Here is a 25,855-nt window from a genome sequence, read left to right on the forward strand (position 1 = left end):
GAGCTTTTCCTATAAGCTGATCTACATTATAAAATCAGCCTTACACTAAGACTAATCCACAGGAGCTGCTTAGTAACATCTCAACTGAATAAACATACATTTAAAACATAAAATTTACTATGGGCTACATAGTAAGTGCCAGGGCAGCTGGAACTACACAATAAAATCATGTCTCAAAAAAGGGATAAAAAAACCCATCTAAATAAAAGTTTTTACTAAATAAGGGTTACTGCCCACTCTCTTATATTATGCATCAGAAATATGATCAAGCAGCAATTTAGCTGTGCTTTCCAGACAAGAAATTGCAGAAATACTATGTCATTTTAAAATGTACTATACATTGTGAACCATAATTAACTAAATTAATCTATTATTCCAGTCAGCGTCTAAAGAATCATCATTTGACTATCTGATCATATAAACCACAGTTCATAAAAAAGGAGCACCATTTTAAAATGACGTTTAGGTTAGAGAAGAGAGAGAGATAGTTATTCCCCACGAAAATATTTCAGAAAGCTGGTAATGGCTTTCAATATCAATGACTTAGCCTTCCAAAGACACAATAAATTTAAAAACAAAACCAATGAAGACAAATTAAACATGCAGAAGTTCTTTTCTCAGATACAATAGGAGTATTACCTTAAAATATAAGAAAATATTTTCCAAATAAGATAAAGGTTATATATGTAAAATTTAACAACCTTCCCATTTACACCATCAGAAGTTCTCTGATTACACAAGAAATCTATATAATTAAGAAGTGACTTCAAATACTTTTATACTGTTAACATTTTTTAACTTTATAAAATCAAAATAAAAAACCTACCTATATTTCCAAGGAGTCCATTAATAACTGTGCTGCTATCAGCCTTTAATGTATTACTATCCTGATTGATGAATTCAAGACTGTCTTGCAGTCTACAAAGGAAAGAAAAAGCAAAGAAATTCCAACATATTTTATATTTTTAATAGTAATACTTCACACATCCCAATGAAATTTTAAGTACAAAACTTCTTGAAATATTATAGGCAGAGGGGACTACTCGAAATAAGGAGGAAAATAGGGGGCTAAATATGAATAAAATTTAGTGAAAAGAAAATATCACTATGAAATCTATTCTTTATATATATTTTTGCTAAGAAAATTAAAACCCTTCTAAAGTTAAAACTATCACTGTTAGTACTTGAAGTATAAACTACGATGATAATTATACAATCACTTAAACCATCAGTTAGTAAGCCTTTCCTGAAGGCCACATCCAGATGCTGAACCTTTTAAAAATAAAGTTTCACAGGAGGACAGTTCCTGTTTTTCATTTCCATGTTGTTTAAGGCTGCTTTAATGTTACAATGACAGCAGTAAGAAACTAGTACATACTATACAGCTAATAAAATAAAAAATATTTATCATCTGGTTCTTTCCAAAGTAAATTGTTGACACTGATACACATCACAAACAAGGTTTCCCTCATATTTTGGACTAAAAATATTTTCTAAACATCTGGTATTGGTAATGGTCAAAGGAGCAATTTCAGATGAGGAACGGAACAGAGGAAGGGAAAGAGAGCAGCAGGAACACCAATTAAATAATCACACATTAAAAGTGTTATATATTACTTTCATTCTCTTTGAGAATAACAAAAGTAAAATTACTATGCTTTCAGCAGGAAGTAACTTTTCCATAAATTTTAGGAATTAAAATCGGTGATTTTTTTATTTCTACTTCATTATTAAATTTAAAAAGTTGGCATTTTGGCAACATCGTTTTTTGAAGTACTCACAATATTTTGAAAATCCTACCTTTTCCTTTCTTCCTAAAAAAAGTTAAAAATAAGCTACAGATAGTAGAAGCTTCTATTAATAAAACCCCTCAAAACAAAAGTCTTTCAAAGTTCAAAAGAATTTCTCTAGAGTAGTTTTTCTACTGCTTCCCACTCATTTAGACTTTGTATTTCCTCAGTATTCAAGCTAGTCAGTGTTCTGATTTGGCCTCTACATAATCCCACTAACCTCACCATCAACTCTAACTTGGTACTTTTTTTACTAGTGTTCTAGTACATAGCCTCTTATCCCCCAAAGAAGGACTAATCTAGTTTCAGCTTCATTATTCTAGTGTAGGCACAAACAGCTTATGATATTCCTGTACCTATTATATATGTGTGGAGTGAGTGAATGAGTCTGATTTAATAGTGATAGGCCCCTCAAGTCTGCAGTGCTCTGCAAACTGAAGAATGTAAAGGTACGACTGTTAACACAGAAGAGTAGACTGAAAAACAGCACACTAGTCTATGATGAAAATGCATTCAACATTTTGCTTCCAGACACACCTTCTAGAAAACTACAGAAACAGAAATCATATCTATATGTTCAATTGTATTAAGAAAGGGTGCATCTAGCCTTCATAAACTTTCAAATTTGGGTAAGATACAAACTATATGTACTATAATTTTAAAAGCCATTTTAATGTTTATACTTGTATATTTTAAATATTAAATATCAATCACACTCTACATCCATAAGCACTTACGTATTGAGACTTCCACAGATACTGCTTCCAGTCCGGGCAGTGAAAACTTTGCTAAGCATGAGCTGTGGAGGTGAGCTATGAAAGACAACAAAATGTCAGAAAGAGATTAAAAGTAAAATACAAAAAAAAGTAAAATACAATAATGTTTTTGATTCACTGTAAAAAAAAACCACTTTGTAAGTTACATGGATTTCATGACATCATCACAAAGACTAAGAAGGAACACTAAAACCATGACATAATAAGCTGGGCATCTGACATGCTCAATCTAAGAAATCCTTTCATCTTCAAAAAAACCTGAATATCTACAACGAGTATAACATAAGAAGAACTGAACTCCCTCACCGGATCTGATGAATTTTTAAGGTAGATCCTTTGTAGCTCATTGCTACTGAGCCAAACATCATTTCACCAAGCATATTGGCATCAGAAGAACACCGAGAACCCTAAATAAAAATTAAAAACATAAATAAAATTAAAGAATTAAAAGCCTTATAATGATTTCACATATTATTTTTCTTTGTAAAATAGAAATCTGTTTTTCTAATAATTAAAATTATTAAAATTCTGCATTATATAAACTTCTGTAATTTGTTTTTCATCCCATGGTTTCTTATATCTAACCATATCATTAAACAGAAATTCCACTCATTTTTAAATCTGCACAGATATTGATTAAGTATAGTAATACCTAAATCCTAATAGTGGAGAGATCAAGGCAGGAATATCTCAAGTTTGAATCCAAGTGGGTACTTTGGGAGACTGACTCATTTAAGGATGGAAGAGAGGGAAAAAGAAGGAGGTTAAGAGTTGTACATTATTTGATTATATAAAAACACCATACTTCAGGGCTGGAGAAATGACTCAATACTTAAGACCATTTGACATTCTGGCAGAGGACCTGGGTTTGCTTCCCAAAACCTACACAAAAGTCATAACCACCTGTAACTTCAGTTTCAAGAAACACACTCCATCTTCTGGCCTCCCTACTAGGCATATGTATAGTGCATATACATAAACATTGGCGAAACACTTATACATATAAAACAAAAATCTTAAAAAAAAATACCATACTTCATCAGGTCAAACTAGTTAACAAGGAGTATTTAGTTAGCTTCGAGGACTTTGCTACTAAAAGTAATGCTGAAATAAACTCTTTTACAGTTAGCCATGCATTAGTTGTGAGTGTATGTGGGTGGGTGTATACACTACATGTGAGTGGAGGTCAGAGAACAGCTTGCAGGAGTTGGTTCTCTTCTGCATACTACCACATAGGTACTAAGGACTGAATTTAGGATGTGAAACTTGGCAACCAGTACCTTTACCTGCTAATCTATATTGCTAATACAAAATCAACTTTTTAACCATGTCTTACACACATATATAACATTTATCCAGTAAGCAAATAAGGGTAGAGTTGACAGTATAATTTTTACTACTTCCATTATGGCAAACAAGCATCCATAAGTGGAGCTATTTTTAACTATCATGAATTTAAAAAAATACATAGTTTATAGACTTAATGAGACTCATAAACACAGAAAAACAATTCTAAAATAATATGTAAAAAAGATCAAAGTCAAATTACCTTGAAAAGAGAACAATAAAACTGAAGTTATCACACATCCAGATTTCAAAATATACTACCAATCTATAGTAATCAATACAGTATGATAGAGATTAACAATATATGGGATCAGATCCAGAAATAAATGTACACCAATACAGTCAACTGATCCTCAACATGGATACTAGGCTGATAAAACAGGAAAAGGAAAGTCTTTGCTGCTGGGAAGGCTGGATATTCATATGCAAAAAATAAAAATAGACTCTTATAGTATATATAATAACCAACTCAAAGTGAATTAAAGAATTAAATAGGAAAAGAATGGACAAAGAAAATGGGGTATATACACATGCAGTGAAATATATTTAGGCCTGAGAGACATATTTTGGAGTATAAAGAAGCATAGTTAAAACTTTAAAAAATTTAAAATTATCATCATTTTTTTTTTAGTGTGTTTTGCCTGCAGGTACATCTGTGCACCACATAAATGCATGGTGCCCTTGGAGGCCAGAACAGAGCACCAGATCCCCTGTGATTAGAGTTACTCTACATTTTTAAGTCTTAGGAATTGAACCCAAGTCCTCTAGAAGAGAACATGTTTTCTGAACAACTTAGCCATCTTTTTAGGCCTCCATGGATGAATCTTAATAACAGCAGCATGTTAACTAGAACAAGATAATCACAGAAAGATAAGCATTGCATATACTTTCATTTATCTAAAGTATCAAAGAAAGTAAAATTCATGGAACCAAAGAACAGAATTGGTAGTTACCAGGGCAAAGGAGAAAGAAAAAGTTAAAAATCAATGAGCTTCAGTCAAGAAATTGGAATGAATTCTTGATATCTGCTGCACAACAGCACATCTATCTGTAGTCAAGAACAAAGCACTGTGTACTAAAAGTTTAGTTAAGAAAAAGATTTAAGGGGGCTGGAGAGATGGCTCAGTGGTTAAGAGCACTGTCTGCTCTTCCAGAGGTCCTGAGTTCAATTCCCAGCAACCACATGGTGGCTCCAAACCATCTGTAATGAGATCTGGTGCCCTCCTCTGGCGTGTGGGTATACATGGAGGCAGAAAGTTGTATACATAATAAATAAAATATATCTAAAAAAAAAAAAAGAAAAAAAAAGAAAAAGATTTAAGCCAGTGTGGTGGTCTTTGATCCCAGTACTCAGGAGACAAAGGAAAATGGATCTCTATGAGTTCCAGGCTAGCAAAAAATACATAGTAAGATCTGTCTCAGAAAAAAAAAGGAAAGATTTACAATATCAAAATGTCTTCTTTCTCAAAGAACTCTTAATTATTATTGCTCTAACTTTTGTCACCATAATTATAAAAATCATTTAAAAAAACAAAATTTATTTAGTTAGTATTTATATACCATGGAAAATATCACTAATTACAAAGTACTCTCTACCTAATTTTTAAAAATTTAGCTGGTGGTGTATGCCTTTAATCCCAGCACTTGGGACACAGAGATGGACCGACTCTGGGATTTTGAGGTCTTTTTATTTTATAAAGCAAGTTCCAGACTAGTCAAAGCTATACAATGAGACCCTGTCTTAAAAAAAATTATTATACTTATTATTGATATGTATGTGTGTGTGGTTTTGTATGGATATGTTATGCCACAGCACAAAAGTAGAGGTCACAGATCAACATTTGTGAGTCAGTTCTTTCCTTCCATTATGTGGGTCCTGGGGAGGGAACCTGGGATGAACAGCAAGTACCTGTACCTGCTGAGCCATTTCATCAGCTCTCTTTACTTAATTTTCAAAACCCATTTTTGTCCAAGACATCAGTGTGGCTAACTGAAAGGAATTCCATCTCATACTCTCAGTTAAAAACAGACAATACTCTCTCTCACAGATGTAAGATTGACTTAATGGTAGGAATTTTGAAGTAGCAATTTTCAGAACTACCCACTGACATGCACTTTAAAGAACTGGTTAATGAAATTCATATGCAAATCACTAGAAAAGGAGCTGCTATTCTTTGGGCAATAGAACACATTATCTCTGATGAATCTGAAAGAAAAAGAAACCCTGGACTTTTTCTGAGGATATCTTCAAGACAACAAATCCCATGTATCACATGACTCCAGACTGGTCATGTGAAGAAAATAATTTATAGTCTGTAAATAAGTCTAATAGTCTAATCCTCATTTACAGTTGGAGTGATTGAAGTTATGGTCTGATTAATTTATTAAATAACTGCATCAGTTAAGCATTCTATGAAGATAATCCAATAAAATCATGTAATTTAATATTAAAATTCTTTGTCTGATATAATATACACCAAAAGGTTAATGTGAATATTAGATACTGTTATATATTTTCATGTGGAACAATCTACAATAAAAATCACTAAATTAACAAAGTGTGCTATCACTGCTACCTTTTGTATACTTTATTTAAAGGGTCTATTTACTCCATATACTCACTCCTGGAAAGTAATTTAAAGATAATGTTCTAGTTACTGGAGATCATATTTTATTTATCACATCAAGTATAATTGAAACCTTTTATTTAAAAGTGTATTTTGTGGGATTCTGACACAAAATGAGATTATAATCAATCACTACTTTTTGGATCTCTACAATCTTGGTCAGTTTTCTATTTATTTTTAATCACATAATATATACAGAAAAGACAATTATATACACCTTAAGAAATTAGAAAACCTCTCAAATTACGCAAATTTCCTGAGTTATATAGGTTCTATATGGCAAAGTACTGTTTGGCATTTGTTAAGGTTCTGTGCCTAAGGTGAAGGAAAACCAAGAGTGTAACTGTGAATTAATCCTAACATGCAGACTTGAGTAACTTCAGAATCCTTTTACACACTGCCTTAACAATGGATATAAGGATAAATTTCTACCCAAGTGCAGCCATCTCTTACAAACACAATGACCAAGATTCTATTTTAGCACCACTAAATACAAAATATGTTTTATTTGTACAAGTTTTAGACGACATAAATTCAAAGTAGATGATATGAACTTAGCATGAAACTATGTCAATCTTATTTCACATAGTAAGCTCATATACAAATTCCTATGTAGTTACTGATTGTTTAGCCTAAGGAATAAAAAGTCCAGTTATTTCTGAAAAACAATGAGGTGTGTTTAATCCTTGTAATTACACTTTAATTTTTTACTATGGACAAACTTTATTGGTATTTTAATTTGATAATTTAATAATAAAAAGGGAAAAATGAATTATTCTGGGTACTCAATAATATGAATTGAGGTAAAGATGGAAAAAATACCTGCTACCAATACCACAGATTTCTGTATTTCCCCATCTAAGGTTTTCAAATTAATAAAACTTAATTGTTTAATGAATTTATCCATCTCTACAGCTACAATGCAGGCACCAGGAAGGTACAATCTATTATAACTCTGGTCCTTAGGAAGGTGATTAAAATGATTTATAAATGACTAAATGAGTGACCTTACCTGGTACTTGGGACACTGGTCTTTTACATCAGAAGATAAAGTGATAGAGCTATCCAAAGAGGTAGAACTATCTCCTCCTGGTTTCAGCTGACAGCACTTTCCAAAGACCTTGACTTGAGCATCATTACAGAGTTTCTGAAACATAGAGGATACCCTCATTCATAGTCCAATACATTTTTTTTTTACCATAGATAAACTTAAAAGCAATACGTGAAGAAAAGAAACACCTTGGAAAAATCAAGAATGAGATAACTGAAAATAATGCAACTTTAATGTAATATAATTTTCTCTATTTCCTCCAGTACTATTTGGAGCATATTTTTCCCTCACCAACATTACCAAACCACAGAAATTTTCTTTATTATATGGCCAAAACAATATTCATTAATTGTAACTTAGTAATCTATTAATGGTAGGCTTGGAGACATGGCTCAGCGATTAAGAGCACTGCCTGCTCTTCCAAAGGTCCTGAGTTCAATTCCCAGCAACCACATGGTGGCTCACGACCATCTGTAATGAGATCTGGTGCCTTCATTTTTCTATTTCAATTTATAATGGTGATTTTCAAATTATTTACTTTCAAAACTTTTATGTTCTTATAGGTTATTGAGAATGTTAAAGGACTTTTGTTGAAGAGTTATATCTATTCATTATTTTATATTAGAAATTAAAGCTGAGAAAGTTTTAAATGTCTAATTAAATATAACAATAATATGTTACAAGTTAACAAACAGTAGTGTTATAAAAAACTAACCATATGTAGTCTGTAAGGAGAAATGTAAAATTCACTTACATTTTATTATAGGTACCTTTTGGGTTTGAAAAGGGCACTTCAAGGCCTGAGATCAGAGGCATGTGCACAGTAGGCAAATATTCTACCACTGGGCTACAACCCCATCCCCATGTCTAAACTTCTGAAATTAAATGTATTTATGTGAAGAACAGATAAAGAATACATTCTAAATTTAGATGATTGTGCTATCAATGAAAGATTCACTTCTTTTCTAAAAAAAGATTTACATATATATATATATATATTTGTGTTTAGCCTGCATGTATGTTTATACACCATCCATGTGCCTGGTGCCCACAGAGTCAGAAGGTGGTGCTGAATTCCCCAGAACTGTAATTAAGCATGGTTGTAAAGTGTTGGGAACTAAACCCTGATCCTCTGCAAAAGCAGCAAGAGCTTTCAACTATGGAACCATCTTCTAGTCCCAGGACTCATTTCTTTTACTTTACTCCTCTTCCATCCCCACTGAACCCTGGAGCCTTCATTGCTCACAACTAACAAAGCTGCAATTCATTTAGGTGTGCGATATCACTAAAAAGTACTCCAATGTTTTATCAGTCTCAAGTATGCTCATTTTTCCATGTACAGGACCTCAGATTTCCAGAAGTAGCAATCAGGATGAAACTGCAACTTTCTGAGGAGTAACTATTCTACAGTTACATTATCACCAAAGGCACTTAACAACTTCCACATCATCTGCAACCAATTATTTCAAGTAAAATGAAAAGGGGCATTAGAGCTTTTGAGTACATATATTGAGTCCAAATTCTATGAACAGGTTATTTGAGTTATTAAATCTTAGTTTGCCACCTGTGGAATAGGAAGAGAAACCATAATGACACAGAATTTCTAATTATAATAGTCTAGAAAACTAACTTAAACTTAACTAATGTTATAAGTAAGAAACTAACATAACTGAAGTCAAGGATTTCACCAGACACTTTTATTTATATTATTTCATTTAAATGCTTGTTAATACCATTTAGTATTGATATCTTTGGCCATATCTTCTTTTTAAAATTCTTCTCTTATATTTAAATTTCAACCTAAGTTTCCCTTTCCTATACTCATCCTAGTGCATCCCACCTCCTCTCTCCCCCAGATCAATTCCTCCTCCATTTGCTTTCAGAACAGAGTAGGCCTCCCAAAGACATCATCATGTCATTGGCTATATCTTAATAATCTTATAACTTATTAATAAATTGTTGCCAATAAGATCCTAGACCCTATTAGGGAAGATACAACATATTTTGGTTGCAAGATACAGAGAAATCAATTTGGAATTGACCTAAAAACTTCCTCCCTACTGGCTAGTTTTCATATTGAAGAAGTTTTCACATGCAGGCCACTGTGGAGGAAGGTGGTATCACCCAGCAGTGTACCTTGAATGCTACAATACTGACCTGATGGGCAATATGTGCTCATTGGTACAAAAGTGACATAAAAATTACAGGGATAACCAATTGCTTTCTGATTAGATTTGAAGCCTGTCTTAAAGAAGAAAATTCGTGGCTAGTACTATAAACCTGGTCAAAAGCTTCAGAAGATCTGGCACTGCTGGGAAACTACTACTTTTGTTTTGCTAAATGAGCACGTTATCAAAGCACTTTTTAAATATTTGTACTTATGCCCACAGAGTAGTGATGCTGTCATCTCTGTTCAGAAAGGCTTGTTTTTAAGCCAGCTATTTGGTGTACACCGTTAATTCCAGGACTCAGGAGGAAAAGACAGGCAGATCCTTGAGTTTTAGGTCAGCCTGGTTTAAGGTCAGCCTGGTCTTTAGAATGAGTTCCAGGGGGCTGGCTGGAGAGATGGCTCAGAGGTTAAGAACATTGCCTGCTCTTCCAAAGGTCCTGAGTTCAATTCCCAGCAACCACATGGTGGCTTACAACCATCTGTAATGGGGTCTGGTGCCCTCTTCTGGCCTTCGGGCATACACACAAACAGAATATTGTATATTTATAATAAATAAATATTTAAAATTTTAAATAAATTTAAATATTTATAATAAATAAATATTTAAAAAAAAAAGAATGAGTTCCAGGCTAAAAAGAGAAACCCAGTTTTAATGGGGAGGGGAAGCATCTTTTTGCAGTGGCACCAGTTAATGCGGAAATTTGTAACTGGTGGAAGTGGTGAGAGAAAGTGTAAGTTGAATGCTCTGTCATAATTGAGATGTTTATGTCATACCCTCCAAGACCTAGGGAACATTATAGAAGAGAGAGTAGAAAGAATTTAAGAGGCAGAGGTTGATAGGGGTTGGGGTGAAATGTTACAGAACACTATCTTCTGGACATGATATGGTCACAGCATTCTTAAACTCATAGCAGCTGACAAGACTAGGCCTGTCAACATCTTGTCATAGACTGGAGAGGGACCTATAAGGCCCTACTCGTTCCTGAGGACCTACAGGCACTTAATGGTGGTGGAGACAGAGACTCTTTTCTTTTCATCAAGACAGGGTTTCTATTTGTTGTCCTAGCTGCCCTACAACTTGCTCTGTAGACTACATTGGCCTTTCAACCCTAATGAAACTCATCAGGTCACAAACACATAAATGATGAAGAGTAGGGAGACAAACTGGGAAATGGGTGGTATGGTAGCTTGAATGTAATTGACTCTCATAAGCTCAGGGAGTGGCACTATTAGGAGGTGTGGCCTTGTTGGAGGAAATATGTCAGTGTGGGGGGCAGCCTTTGTTGCCTATGCTCAAACTATGCCTAGTTCAGATCCCTGTGAGACAAAAATGTAAGAATTCTCAGTTTCTTCTCCAGCACCATGTCTACCTGCACCCTGCCTTGCTTCCTGACATGATGATAACAGACTAAATCTCTGAACTATAAACAAGTCACCCCAATTAAATGTTTTCCTTTATAAGGGTTGCTATGATAATGGTGTCTCTTCACAACAATAGAACCCTAACAAAGACAGATGGGAACCAGTGGGAGTGGGAGAAATACAGGATATTGAAAAGGAGAAGAGGGTTGAACAGTAAGTGCATAGCATTAGAGGAATAAGGCCAACAGACATATTATTATTGGAACTTTCAAAGAAAGAGACAAAGATACTCCATGGAAAGATCACTAAAGGAGAAACTAAGAAGATATAGAGAGAAACACCAAAAACAGATGCCAAAGATAGCCTAACAGAGAAAGAAACATTAGCAAACACTGAGAAGCAATAAAGAAGGAACATACAGTGAAGGACTGTGGGGTATGAATACCATGAATCCCTGATTGGATGGTTTTAGGAGGTCTGGCTTTGGAATGTTCTTTGGTCATAAGGGGTAGCATCTCACAAACAGGAACAGTACCCATACCGAAACAATTTCAGAGTGCTCTTAACCTTGTTTCTAAGTCAACAGTTTGTAATCTGGGAAATAACCTGATAAAAAGCAAACATCCCAGCACTCTATCCTGGCCTTCTAGTCTGTAGTGTTTTGTTATTCTGCCTGAAAAAAAGACACATAGAGAGAAAGTTAAACATTATTTTGTTAGGGTCAAACAAGATGGCTCAGTTGATATAAGAACTTGCTACTCTTTCTCAGAATCCATATGATGGGAGGGGTGACTCCTGAAACATGTCATCAGACTTCCAAATGCAATTACTCAGCGGTAAAAAACAATGACTTCTCGAATTTTGCATGCAAATGGATGGAAATAGAAAACACTATCCTGAGTGAGGTATCCCAGACCCAAAAAGATGAACATGGGATGTACTCACTCATAATTGGTTCCTAGCCATAAATAAGGGTCACGGAGTCTACAATAGGTGAATCTAAAGAAGCTAAGTAAGAAGGGGAACCCAAGGAAAAACATATAGTTATCCTCTTGGCTAAGGGAAGTAGACAAAATTGCCGGGGAGAAAATTGGGATCTTGGGGTGGGGTGGGTTGGGGGTAAGGGGAGATGGGGAGAGAAAAGTTAGAAGGGAAGGAGGTCGGGCCTTGGGAAAGCAGGAGGATTGGGATAAAGGAAGGTTGGACAGGGGAGCACGGAACCACAATTCTTAGTTAAGGGAACCACTTTAGGGTTGGCAAGAGACCCGATCCTAGAGGGGCTCCCAGGTGCCCAAGCTGAGGTCCCCAGTTAGTTCCTTGGGCAGTTGAGAATAGGGAACCTGAAATGACCCTATCCTTGAGCAATACTGACGAATATCTTGCATATCATCATAGAACCTTCATCTGGTGATGGATGGAGATAGAGACAGAGACCCACACTGGAGCACTGGACTGAGCTCCCAAAGTCCCAATGAGGAGCAGAAGGAGGGAGAACATGAGCAAAGAAGTCGGGACCACGAGGGATGCACCCACCCACTGAGACAGTGGAGCTGATCTATTGAGAGCTCACCAAGACCAGCTGGACTGTGACTGAAAAAGCATGGGATAAAACTGGACTCTCTGAACATGGCGAACTATGAGGGCTGATGAGACGCAAAGGACAATGGCACGGGGGTTTGATCCTACGTAATGTGATGGCTTTGTGGGAGCCCAGCCAGTTTGGATGTTCACCTTCCTAGATATGGACGGAGGTGGGAGGTCCTAGGACTTACCACAGGGCAGAAAACCCTGACTGCTCTTTGGACTGGAGAGGGAGGGGGAAAGGAGTGGGGGGAGGGGGAGAAGGGTGGGAGGAGGGGGCGTAGGGGGGAGGAGGGGGAGGGAAATGGGAGGCTGGGAGGAGGTGGAAACTTGTTTTTTTTTTTCTCCATTTCTCAATAAAAAAAAAAGTAAAAAAAAAATTTTAAAATTTTGTTGATGTTAGGTAGTGAATCTTTATGAATATATGTAGGCAAATACAAAATGTCACAGAAAAAGATATGAGCAGGAGAGAATAATGAAGCACTAGTTCAGAAAGGATGGGCAGGAAGATTTGGAAAACAGTGTAAGTCAAGAAGTACAGAGCAGCCGGGCGGTGGTGGCGCATGCCTTTAATCCCAGCACTCGGGAGGAGGCAGAGGCAGATGGATCTCTGGAGTTCGAGGCCAGCCTGGTCTACAAGAGCTAGTTCCAGGACAGGAACCAAAAAGCTACGGAGAAACCCTGTCTCGAAAAATCAAAAAAAAAAAAAAAGTACAGAGCAAGTTAATTTTTTTAAAAAAAGTGAAGAATAAGTGCATAATGAGCAACATTAATCAAGATAAACCAAGAGGTGCCAGACAATGTAATGTAGTAGAACATTAACAGACACAAAGAAAACCTCAGTAAATGTTGAAATAAAAAAGCAAGAGTATTATTAATTAATGTTAATCTATCAAATTTAGCAAACTTTTGTTGAGTTTTATAGTAGCCTATAAACAAAGAAGTGCTCATGAACATATTCTTTTATTTTATTGATTTTTAATGATCTCTACACTTTTCTCTGCTCCCCTTCCTGCCTCTCCCCTCCCCTTCAACCTTCTCCCAAGGTCCCCATGCTCCCAATATATTCAGGAGATTTTATCTTTTTGTACTTCCCATGTAGATTAAATATATGTATGTCTCTCTTAGGATCCTCATTGTTGTCTATATTCTCTGGGGTTGTAATTTATAGGCTGGTTTCTTTGCTTTATGTTTAAAAACCACTTATGAGTGAATGCATGTGATAATTATCTTTCCAGGTCTGGGTTACCTCCACTCAATATGATGTTAGCTAGCTCCATGCATTCGCCTGCAAAATACAAGCTGTTGTTATTTTTTTTCTTCTCTGTAGTACTCTATTGTGTAAATGTAACACATTTTCTTTATCCATTCTTCGGTAGAGGGGCATTTGGGTTCTTTTCAGGTTCTGGCTATCACAAACAATGCTGTTATCATGTCCTTGTGGCACAATTGAGCATCCTTTGGATATATACCCAAAAGTGATATTACTGCATCTTGAGGAAGGTTGTTTCCTAATTTTCTGAGAAATCGTCACACTGATATTCTAAGGGTCTATACCAGCTTGCACTTTCACCAGCAATGCAGGAGTGTTCCCTTTACCTCTCAACCTCTCCAGCATAAGTTGTCATTAGAGTTTTTGATCTTGGCCATTCTTACTGGTGTGAAATGAAATCTCAATGGTTGTTTTGCTTTGCATTTCTCTGATGACTAAGGATGTTGAGCATTTCCTTAATTCTTTCAGCCATTTTAGATTCCTCTGTTGAGAGTTCTCTGTTTAGGTCTTTACTCCATTTTTTTTTATTGGTTTATGTGTTCTTTTGGTGACCAATTTCTTGAGTTCTATGTATATTTTGGAGATCAGATCTCTGTCTGATGTGGGGTTAGTGAAAATCTTTTCCCATTCTGTAGGCTGTTGTTTTGTCTTGTTGACCATGTCCTTTGCTTTATAGAAGCTTTTCAGTTTGAGAAGGTCCCATTTATTAATTGTTTCTCTCAGTGTCTGTGCTGCTGGGGTCATATTTAGGAAGTGGTCTCCTGTGCCAATGCGTTCAAGTGTATTTACCACTTTCTTTTCTATAAGGTTCAGTGTGGTTGGCTTTATGTTGAGGTCTTTGATCCATTTGGAATTGAGTTTTGTGCATGGTGATAGATATGGGTCTATTTTCACTCTTCTACATGTTGAAATCCAGTTATGCCAGCACCATTTCTTAAATATGTTTCTTTTTTCCATTTGATATTTTTTGTTTCTTTGTCAAAAAACAAGTGTGTTTACATGTGTGTGGATTAATATTCGGGTCTTCGATTCAGTTCCATTGGTCCTCCTGTCTGTTCTTATGCCAATACAGGCTGTTTTCAGTAATGTAGCTCTGTAGCAGAGTTTGAAGTCAGGGATTGTGATGCCTCCAGAAGTTCTTTTATTGTATAGGACTGTTTTGGCTACCCTGGGTTTTCTGCTTTTCCATATGAAGCTGAGTACCGTTCTTTCGAGTTCTGTGAAGAATTTTGCTGGGATTTTGATGGGCACTGAATCTGTAGATTGCTTTTGGTAAGACTGCCATTTTTACTATATTAATTCTACCTACCCCAAAGCAAGGGAGATCTTTCCACTTTCTGGTGTATTCTTCAATTTTTTTCTTCAAAGATTTAAAGTTCTTGTCATACAAATCTTCCACTTGTTTGGTTAGAGCTATTCCAAGGTAGTTTATGATATTCGTGGCTATTGTAAAGGGTGATGTTTCTCTGATTTCTTATCAGCCCACTTATCATCTGTGTATAGGAGGGCTACTGATTTTTTTGAGTTAATCTTGTATCCTGCTACATTACCGAAAGTGTTTATAAGTTGTAAAAGTTCCTTGGTAGAATTTTTGGGGTCGCTTATGTAAACTATCATATTATCAGCAAATAGTGAGAGTTTGACTTCTTCTTTTCTGATTTGTAGGTCTCCTTTTGTTGTCTTATTGCTCTAGCTAGGACCTCAAGAACTATGTTGAATAGAAATGGAGAGAGTGGGCAACCTTGTCTTGTTCCTGACTTTCTCTCCATTTAGTTTGATGTTGGCTGTTGGCTTGCTGTATATTGCCTTTATTATATTTAGGTATGTTCCTTGTAACCCTGCTCTTTCCAAGACCTTTATCATGAAGGGATGTTGTATTTTGTCGAAAGCTTTTTCAGCATCTAATGAGATGATCATGTGGTAAGAGTGGAGTATTGAAGTCTCCCACTATTAATGTGTGGGGTTTAATGTATGATTTAAGCTTTAGAAGTGTTTCTTTTACATATAAGGGTGCCCTTGTATTTGGGGCACAGATGTTCAGTATTGAGATTTCCACTTGATAGATTTTTTTCCTGTCACTAATTTTTATGAAATGTCCTTCTTTGTCTCTTTTGATTGATTTTAGTTTGAAGTTTATTTTATTATATATTAAGATAGCTACACCAGCTTGTTTCTTAGGTCCATTTGATTGGTATATTTTCCCCCAACCCCTTATTCTGAGGTGATGTCTGTCTTTGAAATTGAGGTGTGTTTCTTGTATGCATAAGAAGGATGGATTCTGTTTTTGTATCCAATCTACTAGCCTATGTCTTTTTAGAGGTGTGTTGAGTCCATTTATATTAAGGGATATTAATGACCAGTGATTGCTAACTCCTGTTAATTTAGTTTTCACTGTTGTCAATGTTAATTTGTGTGTTTTTCCCTTCTTTGGGATTTGCTGTGTTTTTGTTGATGTAGCTATCTTCCTTGGGTTGGAGTTTTCCTTATAGTATTTTGTGTAGGGGTGGGTTTGTGGCTAGGTATTGTTTAAATCTGGTTTTGTCATAGAATATCTTGTTTTGTCCTTCTATGGTGATTGAAAGTTTTGCTGGGTATAACAGTCTGGACTGGCATCCGTGGTCTTTTAATGTCTGCATTAACATTTGACCAACCTTCTGGCTTTCACTGTCTCCAGTGAGAAGTCAGGTGTAATTCTGATAGGTCTGCCTTTATATGTTACTTGGCCTTTTTCCTTTGCAGCTCTTAGTATTCTTTCTTTACTCTGTATGTTTGGTGTTTTGATTATTATGTGGCAAGGGACTTTTTTTTTTTGATCCAATCTGTTTGGTGTTTTGTATGCTTCTTGTATCTTCATAGGCATATCTTTCTTTAGGTTGGGAAAGTTTTTTCTATGATTTTGTTATATTTTCTGTGCTTTTGAGTTGAACTTCTCCTTCTTCTATACCTATTATTCTTAGGTTTGGTCTTTTCATGGTATCTCATACTTCCTGGATATTTTGGGTTAAGTTTTTGTTAGATTTAGTATTTTCTTTGACTGATGAGTCTATTTTCTCTATTGTATCTTCAGCACTTGAGATTCTCTCTTCCATCTCTTGTATTCTGCTGTTCATGCTTGCGTTTGTGGTTTCTGATCATTTTCTCATGATTTCTGTTTCTATAATTTCCTTGGCTTGTGTTTTCTTTATTGTATTTACTTCAGTTTTCAAGTCTTGAATAGTTTCTTTCATATGTTTGATTGCTTTTTCTTGGTTTTCTTTAAGGGATTTGCTGATGTCTTCTAATTTTTTGTTTGTCTTTTCCTACATTTCTTTGAGGGAATTTCTTACTTCCTCTTTAAGAGCTTCAAGAATTCTCCTGACGTTATTTATTTACTTGGTCATTTTCTTCTGCTTCATCTATATTTGGTTGTTCAAGTGTTGCTGTTGTAGGATTTCTAAATTTTACTGGTGTCGTGTTGTTCTTTATGGTGTTGCTTGTGTTCTTACCTTGTCTACTCATCTTTTCCTCTAATTGGTGTGGCTGGGGCTGTCTATGATTCTGGTGATTAATCTTCTAGGTCCCAGTGAATCCAAGGCTCAGATGGTTGTTCCTCATGGTATAGTCAGTGCCATGGTTCTATTTACCCCATTGGTCACTCTGTGTTCCTGGAAGACGCTCAGCACGCCCAGGCTATGCTCTGCTCTTGTAGAATTTGCTGTCTCACGCCTGCTCTGGCTTAGGTTGTTGGGTCAGACATCTTTCTGTAAATGTCCCTGGTCTGGATCCACTTCTGCAGAGGTCCCTGGCTTGGAGTTGGTCCTGCAAAGGTCTCTGGCTCTATTCTACTCCCTCAGAGGTCCCAGAGTCAGGTGTGCCCAGACCTGCAGAGGACCTGCTTCAGGCCTACTCCCTCAGAGGTCCCAGATTCATGCCTAGACCTGCAGAGATCTCTGGTTCCTGCCTCCTCCCTCAGAGGTCCCAGACTCATGACCAGACCCGCAGAGGTCCTGACTCAGGTCTATGTCCTCGGAGGTCCTACACTCACGCACAGATCCACAGGGGTCCTGGCTCAGGTCTATTCCCTCAAAGGTCCCAGATTCATGCAGTTTCTGGCTCTGGTCCACTCTCTCAGCGGTTGCTCCCCTAACCTGCTCCTGTGGAGTTCGCTGTCTCAGGTCTGCTCTGGCTTGGGTTGCTGGCTCAGTCTTGCCTCAGCAAATGTCTCTGGTCTGGATCCACTCCCATTTCCATGGAGCTGGCCGGCTCAGGCCCCCTCCAGCCTAGGTAGCTGGCTCAGTCCCGCAGGCCTGCTCTGGCCTACATCGCTGGCCTCAGTCCTGCTTCCGCAAATGACCCTGGTCTGGATCCCCTCCTACTCCTGTGGAGCTCACTGTGCCAGGCCCACTCCAGTCCAGGTCACTGGCTCAGTCCTGCTCTTTTGGAGTTCACTGCTTCAGACCTGCTCTGGCCTAGGTCACTGGCTCAGTCTTGCTCCTATGAAGTTCACTGCTTCAGTCCTACTCTGGCCCAGGTCGCTGGCTCAATTCTACTCCTGTGGAATTTGTTGCTTCAGGCCTGTTCTGGACCAGGTTGCTCTCATGACCATATTTATAGTTGTTCTTAGATTTCAAAGGTCTTGATCATCTCCATCTCAAAGACTCTGAGGAATCTTACTACTTCAGTTATTAAAACTAAAAAGGTAGATTTATCAAACTTTTTCTTCTCCTCATCACCATATCTAACTACTCTTCATAAGGTAGACAAGGTGACATTTTAAAATTTGAGTTTGATATCTTCAGTATCCAAACATCTAACACAGAAATTCATAAGGCCCTGAATACTATGCCCTCTACCTACCTTCACCACCAGCTACTTTGTATATTATTTGTTATCACTCCAGCCAAGGTGGGGTTCTTTTAATTCCTCAAATTGCCAAACTCCCAAATCATACTGCAGACTTTTCATCAGCGGTTACTATTATTTCTTCACATTTCAGCTTTTATTTTACTTTTTCAGTAAGGCAGACTGTCACTCAAATTGATGGAAACTTGGTTCCGTACTACTGGCATCTTATTAAGTATTCTTCAAGCTTTCTTCACTGTACTTTCACAATTTAGAATAATGTGTAGATTACTTTTTTGAGTATCTTCATGCCCTAATGGCTATCTATTTGTGGAAACTAAGAGAACACACAGGCTGGTAAATCTCCAAGTACTTAGTATTTTATAAACCCTTGGGTAACTTGTACAAAAGCTCCTTTTCATCAAATTACAAAGTAGGAGAAAAGGAACAAACAATCTAAACAAAGCACAATCTCCAAAAGTTCAAAAATTCTTAATGATTAGGTACAATACTATAAAACCTAGCAATGAAAAAAGAGACTAACACTTATTTGTAAATGCTAAAGACACACTTGTAAATAAGACAACAGATCAGGATAGACATATTCCATGTTTTTTCAGAAGGCAAAAATCTCAAATTAACCCAATTCTTAAAAAAAAAAAAAGTAATTATCTACTGATAGGAAAAAAACTTTCTCCAAAGTATTTTGTTTTCAGTTGATTATTAGAATGTTCATAGAAAGTGGCAACCTAAGGTGTGGGAGAAACCCATTCTAGGCCCAGGGCACTTTTTCTTTATATCTTAAGGTGTAATGGCAGTAGCCAACACTAAGCTCTCTTGGCCAATCAAATAAATGTCTTATTGCTGCTAAACTAGTAACAGTGTATTTCAAAATATGGTGTTGAAGATTTAAAGAACAGAAACAGGTTCTTGTCCCCCCCTTTAGAGTAGGGGAAAGTATGTTATGAGGATTGCAGACTTAATTTGTTCTATACCATCAGATAAATATCTTCCTTTCTCTTCGTCTCACTTCCCTGATTGCACAATGAGGGGTCCAACCAGTTTCTCTATAAGGCTCCCAGTAGTTCCTAGGTCAGTCACATTTAACAACACCATCATAAGGCAGTGGTTCTCAACCTTCCTAATGCTGTAACCCTTTAATAGAGTTCCTCATTTTGTGGTGACCCCAAACATGAAATTATTTTTTTTGCTACTTCATACCTGTAATTTTCCTACTGTTATGAATTGTAAAGTAAATATTGGTGTTTTCTGATAGTCTTGGTGACTCCTGTGAAAGGGTTGTTCTAGGGGTGTGACCCACAGGTTGAGAATCAATGACTTTTAAGGATAGGATACATGCCCAGCAGTAGATGGACAACAGAAAATGAACTCAATGGCATGCATCTTTAGAGGTTCCTTGCCTCCTAATGCCATGTCAGGGCTTTTTAAAAAAATCTTATCCCAATCCCTACCCTACAGGTCCTTTGCATATATATTATAGCTTCCAGTTTAATGATTTTATGGAATTTCTGAGTGTGAGATTAAGTGGGTCTCTGCATCTATATTTGTTTCTTGTGCCTTTTCTTGAGCTCTTTTCCTTTATTTGTTTTGTCCAATGTGTTAGTTTTTGTTTTATTTTCTTATTTTACAATCTCTGAGAAGCTTGTTCTTTTCTAACAAGAGACAGAAAGGGTCTGGATGGAAAGGGAAGTGGGTAGGAATTGGAAAGAAGTACAGGGAGGAGAAAATGTACTCAGGACATAGGAGGAAAAAGTTAACTTTCAATAAAAGGAAAAAAAGAGAAAAAAAATCTCAAAATTGGGACTCTGAATTTTAAACAGGCTAGAGATATTTTAGGCTAACAAAGTTACCATAGTTGAAATTATACTAATTCTTTCTTGAATTATTAAAATACCCAAGATTAGATTTCAAATAAATGAATAGTAATACTCACTGATACTGATGTGTCCTCATTTTTTCTCTTAATACTGGAATCAAACAAGACATTTCTCCCTCGTCTTTCACAGTCTTGATATACGATCAGTCGAATCTGGCTTGGGTCAAACTCTGGCAAGGGCCAACTGGAGAAAAAAAAAAGATCCTCTTTAGTTATTTTAATAAATACTTCATATATATTCTTTTTTTAAAAAAATATTTATTATGTATATAATATTCTGTCTGCATGTATGCCTGCTGGCCAGAAGAGGGCACCAGACCTCATTACAGATGGTTGTGAGCCACCATGTGGTTGCTGGGAATTGAACTCAAGACCTTTGGAAGAGCAAGCAATGCTCTTAACCGCTGAGCCATCTCTCCAGCCCCTTCATATATATTCTTATAACTAAAAAACTTATCTGATAGACCCAGAAGCTACATTATTACTGAAGGACATTCACCTACCTGATGTTTATACAGAATGTCACTATTTGGTTCAAAGTGTTAAAAAGTTACATAGGCATGATTTTTAGATTAAAAGTAAAAATACAAATAAATAAATAAAAAAAACAATTGGCTACTATCAACATGTGTCAGATAAGATATAGTCAATATATATAAAAGGTTACTTACTAAATATATGTAAGCACAAATTACTAATAAAAATAAATATGCTGATCTCATGGAGAGATGACATAAGGTTAACTAATATGTTAAGTTGCTTTTTCTGCAACACAAAAGTATAAAAATAGAAACAGTTTTGCTGTAGGTCAAAACAGGGATATATTTTGAGTAAACGGGCACACAAAATGTTATTGAATTTTCACTTAAATAAAAGTTAAAACCTGGCAAGATTCTAAGAATACCTAATATTTAAAATTCTAGAAAAGATAAGTAGGTAGTACTCTAGTCACTTGGTGCCCTCTTTCAGTGTACTCAATAATGAAGGGGAGGGAGAAGAGAAAGAGGGGAGGGAAGAGGAGAAAACCTGACAGCTCCAAAGTTTGGAGCACGGTTATCTCAGAGTAAAGAAACATGAAAGTACACCAGGAAGGGAACATACCAGATGGATCAGGGCAGTTAATGTCTATCAAGATAATGTTGAAGTACTTTTTTCACTTCACAACACATATTTGGAAAAAAAATACCACATTTGTTTTTAGGACCTTTATTTGTGCATTAAGTGTCACAATTTTAAAGATTAATGTCCCTGTTGGAAACTGAAGGAAGTCCGACACTACACATCAAGCTAAAGCAGCCTTTAGACAACAATGGCTTGCATTACACAGGAGTGTACTTTAAAACTTTGACAGAGCAGACCAACATAGGTTGAAAATCAAGAAGTGGCCGCTAGAAGCATGGCGAACAATGAGGGCTGATGAGAAGCCAAGGACAATGGCACGGGGTTTTGAACCTACGTAATGTGCTGGCTTTGTGGGAGCCTAGCCAGTTTGGATGTTCACCTTCCTAGAAATGGATGGAGAGGGGAGGACCTAGGACTTACCACAGGGCAGGGAACCCTGACTGCTCTTTGGACTGGAGAGGGATGGGGAGAGGAGTGGGGGGAGGGGAAGAAGGGTGGGAGGAGGGGAAGAAGGGTGGGAGGAGGGGGAGGGAAATGGGAGGCTGGGAGGAGGTGGAAACTTGTTTTTTTTTTTTTCTCCTTTTCTCAATAAAAAAATGGAAAAAAAAAAAAGAAAATCAAGAAGTGGCTTCATGGAACCAACAAAGACATGTCCTAAGGAAGGAGTACAATGGCAGTAACTGAAGAGCATTCACCAGTTTTGGAACTGTCATTGGTGATCATCATGGCCAGGAAAGTTCTAAGAGTAAAGAGAACAGAAGTCAGATTGCACAGGACTGAAGAAAAAAAGTCAACTGTCAAGAAAAGAAGGGAGTTGAGAATTAAGAGTGGGTGATAGGTGCATATTTTGTTACTAAGAAAGGAAATATGTGAACATGTTTACCTTCCGATGCAGTTTGAGGTGAAGAGGAAATTACAGACCTTTGAGGAAGTGGTAGAGTGAATACTGTTTAAAGAATTAGCTAAAGAACTGGCTTCTCATTCTCCGCATTTGTCTAGTATCACGTTCAGAACAAAAGTGACTCTTGCATTCTAGTTAAAAGAGAGGAGAGTAAAAAGGAGCATGTTGGGAGGAAATTATGTTGATCAGGAACAGTAAGACTTCTGCACAATACTGTATTCCTACACATAATTAACAATTACAAGAATATAACTGGCCACAAACTGCAAAGGTGATTTTTTTTTTTTCTCTAAAGCTCTCAAAGTGCTTGAATTTGAATCAGGCAGAGACAAGGAAAAGAATTTTCAAAGATAACTGGGTAAAAAGGAAAGGGAACCCTGATTATGGAACAGAAACTACAAGAATACAGCTGAAACAATGAATACTAGAACCTAAATTAGGAAAATAGTGAGACTATGAGGCTAGGAGAAGAAATGAAGGCATAATAGTCAAAGCGCTTAGAAAGGAGTGAGGAGGAAGATCAGAACAGACATATCACCAGAGAGGAAGAAAAAGCTCACAGAAGGTCAAGGAAGACAAGGAAAGCAGCAGGTACATAGAACCAAATGTTGCGGGAAGGCTTAACTTCATAAAGACTAAGCCACCTGATGGTTTAGCCATTTGGTGGGCTTGGTTCTCTTGCTAGAACAGCATTAGGGGAGAGAGAGGGTAGTTAAGTAACAGCAGACAGGAGAGACTGAGAAGAAGGGCAGCAAGATGGAAGATTATAAGCAGTTTCCCTGTCAAAGAGGATGACACAGAAACTGAGGATGCTATAACTGCCCATTTAAACTGAGTGGTTTTGAATATAGTCAGGAAGAAACTGGAATTATCTTGAAGCAAGACTAATGCTCACCCTCGGCAGCCAGAAGTGAGATTATGAGGCTTTTCTCTTAAAAGATAAAGATAAACAGATATGAAATGTTCAGGAATGTATAAAGGGGAAACAAACATATTTAAGGTTTATGTTTCTAAATTAAGGAAAGGAACAGAACAAGAATTTAAAGGTAGCAAGAGAAAACAGGAAAAATCAATGTTCCAGAAAAGTTAGAACAGAGTATACTACCAAGAAAGTCCCTGATGAACTGTAGAATATATTAAATGAGATCAAGGAAAAATGATCTACAAATGAAAATTGCTACATATGGATTTGCAAGGTTGAAGAAATAAAATAGTTATTTACATTTGATCATTTATTTAATCTGAAAAGTACACATTCTCAGAAGTGGATATGAGTTGGGTGGCCTGAACTAGGGCATAGGACTTAAGATACAAAAATTTAATAAAAATGATCAAAATAGGAGAAAGTGCTAACCGTACCAAAGGTACAATTAGGCAGAATACCCAGCTGAATCACAAGTTTGAGGTCAGCCCACTACAAAATGAGATCCGATAAAAAAAAAAAAATGATAATAAAAGTGACAGCAAGAAAGGAGCGATCTGTATTTCACTATCATGGGAAAAATGTGGCCAGAATGGCCCTGATTGAAGCAAAGAACGTTAAATGTCAGTGGTTTCCTCTGATTGCCCAGACACTGTCGCCGCTGTTCCCAACCTTTTTTACCATAATAAAAGTTGGTGTAAATTCTGAAATCTGTTAATACAGAAAATCATTTTTTTTAAAAAACCATGCTTTGCTGGGTGGTGGTGGCGCACGCCTTTAATCCCAGCATTCGGGAGGCAGAGGCAGGTGATCTCTGTGAGTTCGAGGTCAGCCTGGTCTACAGGAGCTAGTTCCAGGACAGGCCCAAAGCCACAGAAAAACCCTGTCTCGAAAAACAAACAAACAAACAAACAAAAACCTATGCCAAAAAGATAACTGATTAATCCCAGCACTTGGGAAGCAGAGGCAGGTGGATCTCTGTGAGTTTGAAGACAGCTTGGTCTACAGACCGAGTTCCAGGACAGTCAGAGCTACACAGAGAAACCTTCCTCCTCAAAAAAACCACAACAAAAACAAACAAAAAATATACCTTTATAAAATAAATAACATCCCCAAAGAGGATCAAATCATTAATATAAAAATAATATGATTAAGAATATGAAATTTAGGGTCAGAACAGGAAAGTCTCAGGAAAAGCAGATTTGACTGGCTAATAATCAGGATAAACACTCAGCCAATATTAGTTTCTATCTTCTAGCCTCTGTACCTTGTTAAGAAAGCCAATTTCATAAAAAAATTTTTTATTTCTCCAGGTAAGTTTCGGAAATCAAGTAACTTTTTGGAGACTGTAGTTTACTCATCCTTCTCTTTTCCTCTGTACTTTTTATGTCCTTTCATAACCCTGTTCCTTTTTACACTTGACAAGGACTTTTTAAAGAGAAAGATTTTTGGCTCCACTAGTGGTCAGATTTCCTAAGTTCTTTAGCAAAGAAGCAACGGTTAGCCCAATTATCAGTTTAGAAACTCTACCACACTCAGACCATTTTCACTGTCAGATTCTATGCTAGGCTGAACCAACAAAGTACACGACAACCTAGAACACAGAAATATCAAAACTAATGCTTTCAGACTATTACTTTTGCCCAGGAGCTTTCTTAAAACTAGCCTTACAAAGAATAAAGAAAAAAACGTGATTAACAGAAAAAAGGGTGGGTCAATTCTATAGTTTTCTCAAACAGTAGCAGCCACACAGCACATAAAAGCTGCTGGTTTTCCTGATTCTTACAGACCTTGCATTATTGTCAGAAACTGTATATCAAAGAAATGTTTAGTAGGGTATAGTAGCTCACACCTACAATCCCAGAACTTTGGAGATTGAGACAAATAGACTGCCAAGAATTTGGTACAACCTGGGCTACATAATGAGTTCTAGGCTAGCCTGCAATATAGAATGAGATTCTGTCTCTGAAAAAGAAACAAAGCAACAAATATCTATGTCAGTCGGTTGAGTGCTTGCATGAAGCCCTGGGTTCAATCTTCAGCACGTTATAAGTCCAGTAAAGTAGCCTATGTTTGTAATAATAAGACTCTAGAGGCGGACAATTGGAAATTAAAGGTCATTTTCCCTAGGTTCAAGGACAGTCTGAAATACAGAAGACCTGATGATGATGTCAAAATAAAGATGATGAAGACAAAGAAAAGCACCAGAGAAAAT

At 36.7% G+C, this 25,855-nt stretch overlaps 1 protein-coding gene across 3 annotated transcripts in view; it reads right to left on the minus strand.

Annotated features, from left to right (window-relative positions):
* The window catches only part of Fnip1 (folliculin interacting protein 1), an 81,939-nt gene that overhangs the window by 36,171 nt on the left and 19,913 nt on the right, over window positions 1-25,855 (minus strand). For all 3 annotated transcript variants that reach the window (XM_041664183.1, XM_041664182.1, XM_041664181.1), the window contains exons 2-6: window positions 20,753-20,879; window positions 7,553-7,687; window positions 2,873-2,973; window positions 2,528-2,602; window positions 827-918 (exon numbers count right to left, since the gene is read on the minus strand). In XM_041664183.1, coding sequence (XP_041520117.1) covers window positions 827-918; window positions 2,528-2,602; window positions 2,873-2,973; window positions 7,553-7,687; window positions 20,753-20,879 — 530 coding nt within the window. The remainder of the gene's footprint in view (window positions 1-826; window positions 919-2,527; window positions 2,603-2,872; window positions 2,974-7,552; window positions 7,688-20,752; window positions 20,880-25,855) is intronic.

Source organism: Microtus oregoni, unplaced genomic scaffold (assembly GCF_018167655.1).
Source record: "Microtus oregoni isolate MIOR12 unplaced genomic scaffold, Mior012 000015F_ref0000493, whole genome shotgun sequence".
Classification (NCBI taxonomy): Eukaryota; Metazoa; Chordata; class Mammalia; order Rodentia; family Cricetidae; genus Microtus; species Microtus oregoni.